Source organism: Saimiri boliviensis, chromosome 1 (assembly GCF_048565385.1).
Source record: "Saimiri boliviensis isolate mSaiBol1 chromosome 1, mSaiBol1.pri, whole genome shotgun sequence".
NCBI classification, from domain to species: domain Eukaryota; kingdom Metazoa; phylum Chordata; class Mammalia; order Primates; family Cebidae; genus Saimiri; species Saimiri boliviensis.
Window position 1 is genome coordinate 89,092,456 of NC_133449.1, and position 14,268 is coordinate 89,106,723.

Sequence of the window (14,268 nt, forward strand, 5' to 3'; positions counted from 1 at the left end):
ATTACTCATAGAGTGGAGGGATCTGGTAAGAAAGAAGAGGAAACGATTAGGGGCTGAGGATAAAGGAGAGGAGAAATGCCTGAGCTGGGCACTCTTATGCCTTCTGCTGTGGGTATAGCGACTATCTATCCGATGCTTTCACAGATGAAATAAAAGAGGTTTCTGGAAGTATCAACTCACTCAACTCAGAACGCCCCACCTCTAACCGGAAACATATGTGGAACTTAGACATAATGTGAGGCAGAGCACCTGTTACAAGGTCTAGCCTATCCTGGGCCTTCTATGGGGCAGCCGATACCAGTATTATGCTGTTTCATTCATTCATTCAGCAAATCTTTACTGAGGACTTATCATGTAGAAGCCAGAGGAATATAAAAATAAATCTGAATTGGATTTTACTGTCAGTGACCTTCCAATCTATAGAAGAGATACAGCACCAAGCCAAATAAATCTCTCTGCCTCCTATAGCGAGGACCATTTGCAGATGGTAGGGAACAAGACAAGGGAAAGTAGCAGGAAGGAGGTGATGGGGTCACTGGGCACGCAGACAGACTCAGCGGGGTGCACGGTAAGAGGGGGAGGGCAGGGGCGGGCCGGCAGGGAAGGGTGTGTGGAAGGGCAGGTCAAGAGGCGGGGAGAGGAGTGCGGGCCGGACTCCGAGGCCGTCCAAGACACTGGCAAGCCGCAGAAGCCCAGTTCGCCGGCCATGAAGCAGCGATTGTTGGCGCTGCAGCTGCTGAAGCTGCTGCTGCTGCTGCCGCTGCCGCCGCTGCCACGAGCGCTGCGCGAGGCGCGCTGCCGCCCTGAGCCCTGCAACTGCACGCCCGACGGCGCCCTGCGCTGCCCCGGCCCCGGGGCCGGTCTCACTCGACTGTGAGTACACAGCGCTCCCGTCGCGGCCCCCTCGACGCAGGACCCTCAGTCGCTCTGTGTCACCTTCCCTCCCTTCTCTCGTGGCCCCCTTTCCCTGGAAGCTTGGAGAAAGACGCTTTGCCCTATCAAATTTCCCCCACGTTTTAGGGTGATGAGAACTCAAAGCTTGGTGGTGGTTTTTGCAACCCCATGCCCCTGAGAGCCCCGGACCCGGCTCTTTCCCCCTGGGTGGGGCTGCGGCTTGGAGAGTAGAACTATTCAGGAGCCTCAGGAGAAGGCCTGCTCTCTGCCGCTGCTGGAAGGGAATATGGGTGTGATGCTCCTCAACCAGCAGCTGTCTCTGCCAGAGAAGTCACAGGCCTTTGAGCCTAGGGCCAGCCACGTCAGGGAAGATGAATGTGGGCTCTAGCACCCTGTGGTCCTCCAGGAATGGAGTGCTCAGGCCCTATGGCCAAGGGTGACCTAATCTGTCAACTGGAACTGCTGGCGCGGTCACAGGGCCTCTTAGTGAGCATACAAGCCACTGCTCCACCGGGCCCAGATGTGCTCACACTTGAGTCTCATGGTCAAATGGACCAAAGGCCCCGTGCCCAGCCGCCGGACCCCGTGCACCACCACCACCACCTCCACACTCACAGGCCTGATTCAGGGATTGTATACACCAGCAAGCAGATGGAGGGCGTTCATTCCAGGGTGATGAGGTCAAGAGGAGAAGGGGAGCCTTTAGTGCTGGTGTATCAGGGTGTCATCAGGTCTCCTTTCTCCCGTTTAGAAAAAAAAGTACCACAGATTTTATAATCCTATTTACATGAAATGGCCAGATAAACTGAAAGTAGATTAGCAGCTGCCGGAGGTGACAGGGTGGATGGGTGACTACGATCAATGGGTATGGGGTGGGGGGTGATGAAACTTTTGTAAAATTAGATTGTAGTGACAATTGCATGTGAACATATTAAAAACCATTGCATTGTCCACTTTAAATTCTATAGTATAGGATTTACATCTCAATTCTTTTCCTTCAAAGGAAGGAAAAGAAAGAAAAAAAGACAAGTATATCTAAAAGGCTGGTAGAGGTCTTGATCATCTCCTAACCATTAGACATGATGGAATTCTGTGCTGGGGAAGGAAGGAGACCACCCCCTCTGCCATTTCCTTTGAACCCCCAACAGCCTGTTTCATAGAAGAGGCTGGCCCTCCCTAACCCTCTCAACCACAATCATTCCCAGAAGTCTGGGCTGCTTCCAGCGGAAAAGTTAAAGGCCTTCTGGGAATAACTGTGGTTGAAAGATACAGTTTAAGGGTTGAGGGATTTATATTAATTAGTTTCCATTAATTATCTTGTCAGCTCCATTCCCTGAAGGAATGGACCATGCTGATGGAATCTGTTTCCATCAATTCACAAATCCATAGCACAGGCCTTCCAAGTTCCAGCCCTGGTCCATCCCCGACAAGCTGCCGTGTTGCTCCTATGAATGACTGTACCACTAGCAGACCTTCTCACTTGCCTGCTACTTATCATGCAGATTAGAAGAAACTGAGATCCAAAGAGAAGGAATAACTTGCTCAAGGTCCCACAGCTATTGAGTAGCAATTCAGGATTTTATCTATTCATTATCTTTTTAGATTTACTTGTCTTTGTAAGAAAACCACCGCTTTCTTAATAAAACACACACACACACTCTTACACACTCAGTTTCTCCAAAATTAGTACTGAGTGAAGAACTCCCACTGGGGGCATGATTGGGTGGGCCAAGCCCCAGGTCCTTTTCAATTCAGCTTTTCAGTGAGAGAGAGCTCTTAAGGGCTCCTGCTATTCTCGAGAGGACCCCTTCCCTAGAAAAGGCTGAAGTTAATTAAAAACAAACAAACAAACAAACAAACAAACTTTCTCCTGTTGCCTCCCAGCGGGGTTTCAGGAATCCTAGAACCCCTCAGAAATATTTGGCAGGGCTGACTAGGTTTGGGGGTGGAGACCCTGAGCATGCACCAGGAACATCCTCTGCCAGTCATTTAGCCTCCTTAGCCACCCATGCTGACCCTCACCAGGTTGCATTTCCTGAGCATCAGATGGTTGAGAGATGCCCTTATCACTCTGTGGAGGAAGAGCCTATGCAAGCCAAAACAGGATGACTTTTGGCACGACATAACAACATCAACATCCATATGATGAGAGAGGTGCATGTTAAGCAAAGAGAGGGTTGTTACTTTAAGGCAGTATTTCTCTAAGTATGGTCCTAGCCCAGCAGTATGAATATCACCTGGGAAATGTTAGACTGCATATTCTGAAGCCCCAGCCCCAACCTACTGAATCAGAAACTCCAGGGGTGGGGTCCAGCAGGCTACATGTTAACAAGCTCCCCAAGTGATTCTGATGCGTACTAAAGCTTGAAAACCAAGGCACAGCTCTCCACGGAGACAGGCAAAAGTATATTTTAAATGTCTTTGTTCCCTTCTCCATCCCCCCAAAGCATGTATAACAGCTATTTATTGCAAAAAAGCAAAAATTAAAATCCTAAATCCAGAGGTAGATGGAAAATAAGCAGAATTGAGGAAGATTTTTTTTTCCTCAAAGAAGACTGGAAGAAGGAATCCATGGAGGACAGACTAAAGATACAGGGAATGAGGAAAGATTAATAATTGTTAGAGTGGGATCTCAGTGGGGGTAGGAGGAGGGCATCAGTCTAACAACATAGGGGAAATGTTAATCTTAGAACGAATAAGGATAGTTTTGAGTCCTGAAGGAAGAAGACCTTTGGGTAAAGAAATAGCTCAATATTAAGGCAAAGGACAGGAAAAGTGGACAGGTTCACACTGAAATCCTCTTTTCTTGATGGTGAATGCAAGAAATGATAAACAGTAATTATGCCACAGAAAACTGCTATAAATGGCAAGTTATCAGTTCATTAAAAAAAAAAAAAAAGACAGCTTAAATTATGAGATAAGGCTTCCAAGAGAAGATGCTATGGTCTTCCACTAAATTATTATAGACTTTGCCTCTGCAGAGAGAAGGGGGGCACTCCAGGTTCTCAGGGTTGGAGGAGGCGATTCCACAGAGCACCTTGGTATTCAGTATCAACCCCTCAATGGATGCCAGTTTATGCTTTAGTCATTTGGGCCCCTAGTAACCTAAGACCTTCATCTGAAGTTCACTATTTGGTTTAAGAAGAAGAAAAAAACCCAAGGTACATGGATTATAACTGCTTATCACTGACAAGCCCACTGCTTACAAATTTTGAAAATGGCATCGTCCAAATCTTTCCTCCCCTTCCATATTTTATGAAAAACATAGGTATTTAAAATCCAAAATGTGATTTAAAAAAAAATGGCCTCCCACATTTCATTTGTTTTAATTGGGGAAAAAAATGAAAGAAAAAATTGATTTAAAAAATTTCCTCTCCTTTCTTATTAGTTCTAGGCAACTGGAAAAAGGGGAAGAAAAAACTCTCACCTTGCCCATGGTTATATAAAGATCTTTGTCTCTATGACAACAGAAAGGTTGATCTGCTTGATATAGAAACAGCTTCTAAAAAATCTGTTAGTAAGAAAATGCTAATAATAATTACGGCAATTTATTTTTATGCCTGTTGTACCTACTGAACAGAAATTAAACTTTTAGACTTTGTTATAAGACACAATCCAGAGGCTTTGGCAAGATACTGGCTTGGTGCAAAAGTAATTGCCATTAATTTCAATGGCAAAACCACAATTATGTCTGCACCAACCTAACACAATGTTCATATCAATCCAGTGTTACTCTTTCCTCACATCTTTTTTGAGTGTCTTCCTCTTCTCACCTGCAGTGTAAATCAGGGTCCAAAACAATGTTCAATGCCATAGAGGGATGTACATGTAAACGGTGTGGTTCCTGTCCCTGAGGATCCCACAATCTCTGTGGAAACACATCTCCAAGAGACTGGTGTAGATGGAGAGAGAGACAACAGTGTCCAAGGAATTCAGAGAATGAATTAATCACTATGAATGGAAATCTCCAAGGGAAGGTTTCATGGGCCAAGTTTTAAGAAGCTTTAAAGCGGAGTCCTGGTGGAAGAACCACATGTTAAAATCAACTAGAGATCCCTGCTGAGAAGCAAGGAACAAGGTTGAATAAATTCTTCCATCTGTATCCCTCTCCCAGGCTTGAAATATTTTTTAAGAGAAGACATAAAGTTATTAGAGAGCACTGATTACCCAGAGGTTGTGCCAAAAAAAAAGAAAAGAAGAGAAAGAAAAATCCCAATATGGAGTTCTTGACTAATAAGCTTTCAGTGAAAGTCATTCTTTGATGATTCGTTGCAAAAGTGTTAAGTAAAAACCATGATTAGGAGTCACTTCCCCACGAAGCCTGCCCTGATGCCCACCACCCCAACCCCATTCCACTTCCAGCTTCCCCCTCCACATAGTCACTTCAATATCCTGGGCTTACATATATTTTTGCACATATCCCAGCATAATGCAATCATTTATTCACCATGTGCCTCTTCTGCCAGAGCAGGTTTCTAAATCTTAATAATATTAACAATTGGGGCCAGATAATTCTTTGTTATGGGAGCTGTTTTGTACCTTGTAGAATGCTTCCCACTTGATAGATGCCAGGAGCGCTTCCCTCCCAAATTGTGACAAACAAAAGTATCTCTAGACATTTGCCAGATGAACCCTGGAGGGGGCAGGGGGCAATTCCTCCCCCACCCCTTGGTTTAGAATCATTGTGCCAGAGTAAGAACCACCTGAAGAGGTGTTACTCAACTCAGGGTTCCCAGAATTTCACGTGTGTATAATTAAAGTGTTTACTGAGTTTCATGATTAAACTGAGTAGATAGCTGAATAGGAACAATTAACTCATGCAAAAAAGAAGCATGCCTACATTAGCTAGCATGTATTACATCTAAATCTCATTTTTTAAATCTCCATTTTAGAAATGGGGAAGTGAGAAAATGCTAGAGGTTGTGAAGGGAGTTATTTGTGTTATGTCAGCATCCAGATCCTATAATAGAGTTTGTAGGCTTCCAGTCTATCGTTTGAATGGGAAATAGTAGACACAGCAACTTCGAAGCTTACCTATATTAGTATATTCCATCTAGATTGTTTTCATTTTATTTTTTAGACTCACTCAGTAGGGAAGAATCAATTCCTAGCCCAAGATCCCTTAATAAAAACAAACTGAAAACAAACAAAAACCACCAAGGCAGCCTGAATTGAGAGAGATGGGCTCCCGCTGTAGGACACAAGGTAACAGCCCCCAGGAAAGAATCCACAGACAGAAATAAAACTACCAAAGTCTTGCAAGTAAGGCAGCTTGGCCCTACCCTCCGCTTTCCTAAAGCTGGGCCAGCCAAAAAATCTCTGAATTAAGAAAGTTCATGTCCCACCTCCCTAGCCCACCCCCACCACCACCACAACCACCCCTAAAGAAACAAAGGCCCAAGGCTGAGGTTAATCTTGAACCTTAGTTCTGACTCAGCTCTCCCAGCCATGCCTTCAAGGCAACTCTTAAACCTGACCTTGCTGATACACAGACTCCTCGGGACAAGCTCAGGAAGCACTAGATTTTATTTGTTTAAAAATCACTCTTTTGGGGAAAATGAATGATAGCCCCTAGCAAGACACTAAAAAAAAAAGGGACAGAGTTCCGAAAATCTTAACGCAAGTATAGAGCCAAAAGGTTCACACACAGATCCCCTTGGCATTGGACCCAGCTCCCTCGTTGGAGAGCAATAATTCCTTGGGCTTTTTTCTTCTATTTTTTTTTTTATTTCAAAAGCAGTAAATCAGATTAATTCAAGGCTCCAGTTCTGCTCCTTTGCCCACCTCTATCTTCTTCCTAAGCCCCTCAATTGGCTTCTTTTCGTGTCTTGAAATGAGGCAACAGAGGTCTCTTTCCAAAATATAATCTCCCAGAGTGACTGCACCAAATGGTGTCTTGGCGGCCATGTGTAACTCTGATCTTACACTTGAGGTTTTAAAGCCAGTTGAGTCACAGTGGTGAAGAGAAGCCCTGCTGCTCACTTCCACAGCCGAGAGGGCTGGCTCCATGGGAGCATATGTGCTTTGTTCCGGCAGCTCCCCTTGGCTGCAGAAAAATCATATTTAATGCAGATTTTAGCAAATTCCCACCAGCTTTTTTTCTTATGAAAGGAATTAAAATAATCCCACCCACCAGGCAGGTGGGCTTTCTGACTTGGTGGACAGCTTCTAGCTGCTTCTCCACAGGGTCCTCATTTACTCCCAGCTTCTGCCTCCCTGGGAGATGACACCCCCTCCTAGCAAACCACTCACAGCTGCTATGTGGCCCTGAACCTCAGCTCTTTAATGCCACCTGAGCCAAATTCAGAAAAGTACAATTTATAAATAAAACTCAACTTTTAGAATGAAGATTTAATCCCTTGCTGCTGTTACATTTGTCCTTGACTCTGATGCAATGAGGTTACGCTACTCCTGGGTTCCTAATTCCACCTCATGAGCAGAAGCAGACAGCATTTCTCAGCCCACAGAGGTGGGGATGCTCTGGTGTAACAGGATAGGGTCCAACACAGTCCCCAAATTACTCAAACTGATCAGTAGGACAGACTGGGTTCTAGCACCAGGTCCCCTTTCCCTCATTTGCACTGTAGGTATTGGCTCAATGACAAAATCTCTCTGCTGTCTGTAAAAGGGACATGAGGATTCCTGACCCTGAGTGGGGGCAGATATAGTGAAGATAAATGAGATCAAAAAAAAAAGCCAAAAGCATGGAAATAAAGTTTTCATATAACTACAAGGTATTACTGTAATAATCTGATGATGCAGAAAAGACTAAAAAACCCACAGCCCATATGTGAGGTTGAACAGTAAGTATCTGTCATCCAAGGGGCAAGCCTGATGAAACAGTTTTGTTCCTGGGAGGTGTTAATTAGAGAAAATAACCCACTATATCTTCTCAACTTGGAAAGTGAGTAAGTTAGAATCCCAAAATAGCAGAGCTCATTATTGTGTTGAGTCTAATTTCTGGCCTTTTCAGCCCAGACTGAGCTGTCCCTGCCCCTGACACATACCTCCTAATACCTGATTATAGGCTGTTTTTGGTCCTGTCTGCCCAGCTAGAGCATCCAAACCCATTCTAGATCTTCCCCGCCATCCCCCACCCCCACACCCCACCCCACTTTCCCCATCCCTAAGCCTCAGACTGGACACACAGAAAACCTTCAGATGAGACTTGTTGGCCATTCAGGAACTATGTACTGAAATGTACAAGATAGCATACAGGATCCAAAGACACCATCTCTGCCCTCCAGAAGCTTATAGTCTTCCAGGTGTAGAAGAGGGATCTTGTTCTCAAATGACTACAGAGAAATGAAGACTGTGATAAATGCTAGATAAAGGTCATAAACAAGATAGAAGTTCAGAGCAGGGAATCATCTCTTCTAGCCAAAATAACAAAGAAGCCTTGGTGGAAGTGTCATTTGAACTGTGTAATGCTTTAAGGGTCATTCTCTATAGGAGCAGCGGGGCTAACATGGCTCCCCATAAGCTCAGTTCTAGCCAGCTTAGAGAGGCCACTGAGGAATCACTATTCAAAGCTTTCTGTCATCTCACTGAGCACCAGCATGTGCCCTGAGTTATGGACTGTCCATAGAACAGTGGATTACTTCACCCTGGAAACCTTGAGTGGGGCTCTGGCTAAGTCCTTTTTCATTTGCAAGCACCAGAAATCAATTCTGACAATTTTAATCATAAGAGATTAACTTAATAGAAGGATAAGGAGGTAGAAGTATGCTGTGAAGATGTGAGGAGAATATCCGGCATCTTAGCAAAAGGAGCTCAGGGAGCTTCTCCCGAGATTTACAATGAGTCCGTTCCAAAGACAACCCCTCTCTGTCCCTCTATTATAAATTTCAAATTCCTAAAAGGAGAAACTGACTGACCCATGCACACCCAGCATAGAATCAATCTGCTCAGTCAGCAAGATTCTTCCACCATAACGCAACCAGCTCTGAGGTACTTCCAGAGAAGGGGACGTTTTTGATACAGGCAACCTGATAATGGTGGCTACCAGAGGAGATGAGTTAGTAAAAAGTGAAGGCACACACACCAGTAATTTCAGGCACCACCCATTCTCAGGCACAATGGCTTGCACCTGCAATCCTAACACTTTGGGAGGCCGAGATGGGCGGACCACTTGAAGTCAGGAGTTTGAGACCAGACTGGCCAACATGTGAAACTTCGTCTCTACTAAAAAATACCAAATAATTAGCCAGCCATGGTGGCACATGCCTGTAGTCCCAGCTACTCGTGAACCTGAAACAGGAGAATCTTTTGAACCGGAGGCGGAGGTTGCAGCGAGCCAAGATTGCACCACTGCACTCTAGCCTCGGCAACAGAGCGAGACTCTGCCTCAAAAAGAAAGAATGAAAGAAAAGAAAGAAAGAAAAAGAGAGAAAGGAAAGAAAGAAAGAGAGAGAAATGAGAAATAATAAAAGTATGTAGCATATCAGTTGCAACCAGATTTTACACATTTACTTAAAAAAAAGTTTTTCAGCCGGGCGCGGTGGCTCAAGCCTGTAATCCCAGCACTTTGGGAGGCCAAGGCGGGTGGATCACAAGGTCAAGAGATCGAGACCATCCTGGTCAACATGGTGAAACCCCGTCTCTACTAAAAATACAAAAAAAAAAAAAAATAGCTGGGCATGGTGGTGCGTGCCTGTAATCCCAGCTACTCAGGAGGCTGAGGCGGGAGAATTGCCTGAACCCAGGAGGCGGAGGTTGCGGTGAGCCGAGATCGCGCCATTGCACTCCAGCCTGGGTAACAAGAGCGAAACTCCGTCTCAAAAAAAAAAAAAAAAAGTTTTTCAGTGTTGGGAAAGAAAGTTTTTAATGAAAGAGCTTCCTGAACCATATCTGTAATGTCACTGCCTTGACAACATAATATTCTCTGCTTCTGAAAAATATTTTCAAGAAATCATTACAGATGATGCAGACATTCCCCAGGGAGAATCCAACAAGTAGTTTTATTTACCAGAGTTATTCTTGTCATGTTATATTATTGCTCTTTGAATTCTAGTTTAAAGAGACAGAGATTGGGTTATTTTGCTTTGTTTCTTTAGAAAACCTTAAATGGGTTTTGAGTAAGGGCTTAGATATACTTACTATTTTCCTCTGAGGCTTTATATTTTTAATTTACTTGTTGCACAAATGACTTGAAAAATCCATTATCCGAGAATCTTCTTAACATCTTGGTTCACGTGACAAAACATAAACTCCTCACAGCTTCTTGGGTGCTCTGGAATGGCTGTCTTAGAAGACAGTCACTCAAATTGTATTTTCCAATGGGAAAGTTTCAACTGACTTAACTTTAAAACAATCAGTGCTTGAATGCAAAATCTGCAGAGTGGCTCTCTAGAGTTGAAATATTTAATGGAAGGTTGTTCTTTATCATGTCTTAAAAAGACTATCAGACAAGGCCTAAAAGAGATATCTGAGCCCAAAAGAAAGGTACCAATTGGGAGTGTTTCTTCTCCCTCTCAGTTGTACTAATCAGAGGAGAGTCAAGAGTTAGGAACAAGCCACAGACTTAGAGGTGACTGACCCATGACAAACAGAAAAATCAATTCCAAAGTATGGAACCCACCCACCCCTACCCCCGCCAAGGAAATAGATATGTCATTAAATGTAGCCTAGGTAGCCTAACCCTTTGACAGTGAGCAGCTGGTGAATTGTTAATAAAAATGCTTATTGAGTTCTTATCTTGTACTGCATGCTATATTATGTAAATATAGATTTTTTTTAGCTTATACACATTTTATAGATATGGAATAATTTTGATTTGAACCCAGGCTGGCTCCAGAGTGTGCATTCTTAACTGCCACACTATGTGGCTGCAAGAGAGAAAGCAAGTGCAACTGGTGACGAAGACCCCTTCCACAGAACATGTAGTGCCTGAGAGGGACCTTTAATCCAAGATAGAATTTGACCAGCAAAGAAGGGAGATGTGCCAAACAGCAGGAACCGTGAATGACGTCAGCAAAGTGTGAGTCAAGTTCAGGAAGTACAACTAGTTTGATTTGTCTAAGGAGGTGCTGTTCAGTAGAAACATAATGTGAGTCACATAAGTAATTTTCAATTTCTAGTGCCCACATTTTAAAAGTTTTCAAAATGTGAAATTAACTTTAATAAAACATTTAATTTAGTCTAGTATGTACAAAATATTCTCATTTCAATATGTTATCAATACAAAATTACTGAGATATTTTACATTGGTTTTTCTTACCAAGTCTTCAATCCTGGTATGCTTTATGTTTTATTTTTGTGTGTGGGATGAAGTCTTGCTCTGGCACCAGGCTGGAGTGCAGTGGTACGATCTCGGCTCACTTCAACCTCCACCTCCTGGGTTCAAGCAATTCCCCTGCCTCCGCCTCCCAAGTAGCTGGGACTACAGGCACGGGCCACCACGCCCAGCCAATTTTTTGTATTTTAGTAGAGATGGGATTTCACCATGTTAGCCAGGATGGTCTTGATCTCCTGACCTTGCGATTCACCCACCTTGGCCTCCCAAAGTGTTGGGATTACAAGCATGAGCCACTGTGCCCGACCAGTATGCATTTTATACTTACAGCTCATCTTGATTCAGACTGGCCTATATTTCAACTGCCCAGTGGCCACTATGGCTAATGGCTGCCATATGAAACAGTGTAAGTCCAGTGTATTGGTTACATAAGGGCAAGATACAACTGGTGAATAAAGATTGAGCTTTGAATGCAAGGCTGAGACATTTGTAGATAGTTACGTTAGCCGAGAGGGAGGCACAGAAGCTATCTGACGTGAGAATGACATAGCAGGAGTTGTCAGGAAGAGTAATCTAGATTGGTCAGGGGAAAGCAATGATGGAGTCAGAGGAAACCAATTAGGAGACTCTAGAATAGTCCACATGGAGAAAATAATGGCCAAGAGTCGCAGTGGGTAAGGAATAAAGGAGCTGAAAGCAAGAGATAATTGTGAAAGCAGAATCTACCAGAGACTGGGTGTTCAATGGGAGAAGAGAGGAAATGCTCATGCCTGGCATCCAGTAAATTCTCAAATAATACTACAGGAGAAAAAAAAATAGTGTAGTCATTAAGTGCAGAGGAAGATAGAGGAAGAGAAAAACCATTCTGATAGGCTCCAAAGCTTCATGGGGAAACAGGGATTTGAGGTGCATCTTGAAACTGAGCTATGTCCTCAAGAAGCTGATGGCTCTGTTCAGGAGGCTAAGTTTTCACACAAAAAATAGAAGATCATGTAGTAGAGTGTATTAACAAACATCCAAATGAACAGTACTGATGTGACTTGATTGGTGGAGGACAACAGCACCGAACCAGGGATGAAGAAACATTTGCTTTAGTCCAGATTTGCCTCTGAATTGCCATGTGGTTTCAAAAAAAGTCATCTCCCTTTTCCCAAGTTAAGATTCTTTCTCTGTGAAGTGAGAAGTTGGACCAAATGCTTGTAAGCAACCCTTTCACTCTGATTCCTTGAGCCTAATGCAATAAGTGCAGGGAGTAATCAACAATAATCAAAACCACCTGGATTTTTAAAGCATGTTCCAAAGTTTTCTGCTGTAAAGCTTCACATATTGGATGTTCACCTATACTAACTTCATGTTTCAGTTACCATTGAAGCCTCAGCTCCCTCTAGGTAAATGCTGAAAACAATAAGCCAGTAAGTGAAGACATTCCCTGTAATGAAGCCACCAAATAGATCGATACCTTTGAAAGCTTGAATATTTAAAATCACTTGAAAAGAAGAAAGCTATTTTTTATTCTAAGATGAAAGCAAGTTTATTATAATTGTGAGCACCTTGAAAAGAACACAGAACTTCTTAAGACACTGTTAATTGTAGAACAAGATCTTAATAAATACAAAACACCAAATTCTTTTGAATTTAAATATTTAAATAAACCTCCTCCCATTTCAACAAGGTCATTAGGCAAAAAAGCTTTGACTGTCTCTGGTTTCTCTCTTTTTTCCCTTCATCTAATTTTGTAGTGTTTTAGAATTCAGGATGTAGCGCTAGCAATAAACTAATTATCTGTGGAAAATGGATGGATGTTTGTAGCTTTCTTAAATCAATAATATAGGTGGCTTTAAAAAAAAAACAATTAGAAGGTACTGAATAAAAACATTTCACTTCTGCCATGTGTTGGGCAGAAAAAGTAAAAACTCTGGTAAGTCACTCTACTCTTTGGGGAGCCCAGATTGGTGCTAGATTTCTTCCCTGGCTCTTCTTTCCCTCTGCACCTGCTCAGCCTCTGGGCCTCAGAAGACCGTCCTGCCCTAGGAAACATCTTGTGCTCAAGTTCTGAAAAACCAAGGGAAGGTGAGAAACCTACAGTTATTTGCTTTATCAATACCTGTCTTTAAAAACAGAGAGTGTGTCCACTGAACTCTATTTTCAATTCACCCAAGGAGTTTGCTATTTAAAGTAACCCTGCAGTAAATACTTCTATAGAACAAAGAAATCTTTGATAATGCTGTCTTCCAATTGATAGGTTTTTGTAAGCAAGGATTTCCAGATTTTTTTTAATTTTTAATACATATAACATACAAAACAAATCTGTTTTCTTAAAGGGAGACACTAAAACCCTCCTGACTGAAGCTCTCCAGGTAACATTATTTTGAGGATTCGTTGACAAAAATTAAACTGGGAAAATTGGCTCCTTCCAAGGCCATTTGTGTTATTGAACTTAAAAGGAAAAAAAGAAGAGGGGCCCAAGAGCCAATCCTGGGTACTCAGGAAACATTTGAAACCACTAGGGAGGACATGATAAGGTGACATTATCTTCTTTAAGGTAATTAGATTTATCTGGATGCTATAAATTTTCCTGTCACTGGACTCTGACACAGCTGCACTGAGTACTTTGCAGTTAGATTTTTCTGGGAAGGAAGTCAAGTCAGGGCCCAGGTAAGAGCTGACAGGAAGAAGCTCTGAAGATAGAATGGTCCTTCTGAGTAGACCCACCTGAAGGCATGGGGCTGGGCCTTTATTCTATACATTGTCCAGTCATTGGATGAAGGCTGCCCAAAAGAGAAGACATAATCTTGAGCAAGGTAGCAATCTTGGTCTGTGTTCTGGTCCCTTCTCACACTGCTATAAAGAAATACCCAGGACTGGATAATTTATAAAGAAAAAAGGTTTAATTGGCTCACAGTTCTGCAGGCTGTACAGGAAGCATGGCTGGGAGGCCTCAGGAAACTTACAATCATGGCAGAAGGCAAAGGGGAAGCAATCACATTTTCACATGGCCAGGGCAGGAGGAAGAGAGAGAGGAGAGGTGCTACACACTTTTAAACAACCAGATCTCACAATAACTCACTCACTATTGTAAGAGCAGCAAAGGCGAAATCTGCCCCCATGATCCAATCACCTCCCACCAGGCCCCACCTCCA

General features: G+C 43.2%; 1 protein-coding gene across 1 annotated transcript in view; it reads left to right on the forward strand.

The window, feature by feature from the left end:
* The first annotated feature begins 706 nt into the window (after nt 1–706).
* LOC101042120 (lutropin-choriogonadotropic hormone receptor) overlaps nt 707–14,268 on the forward strand; it is a 64,933-nt gene continuing 51,371 nt past the window's right edge. The window contains exon 1 of the mRNA XM_074384829.1: nt 707–873. Within this exon, the coding sequence (XP_074240930.1) occupies nt 707–873 (167 nt within the window). The remainder of the gene's footprint in view (nt 874–14,268) is intronic.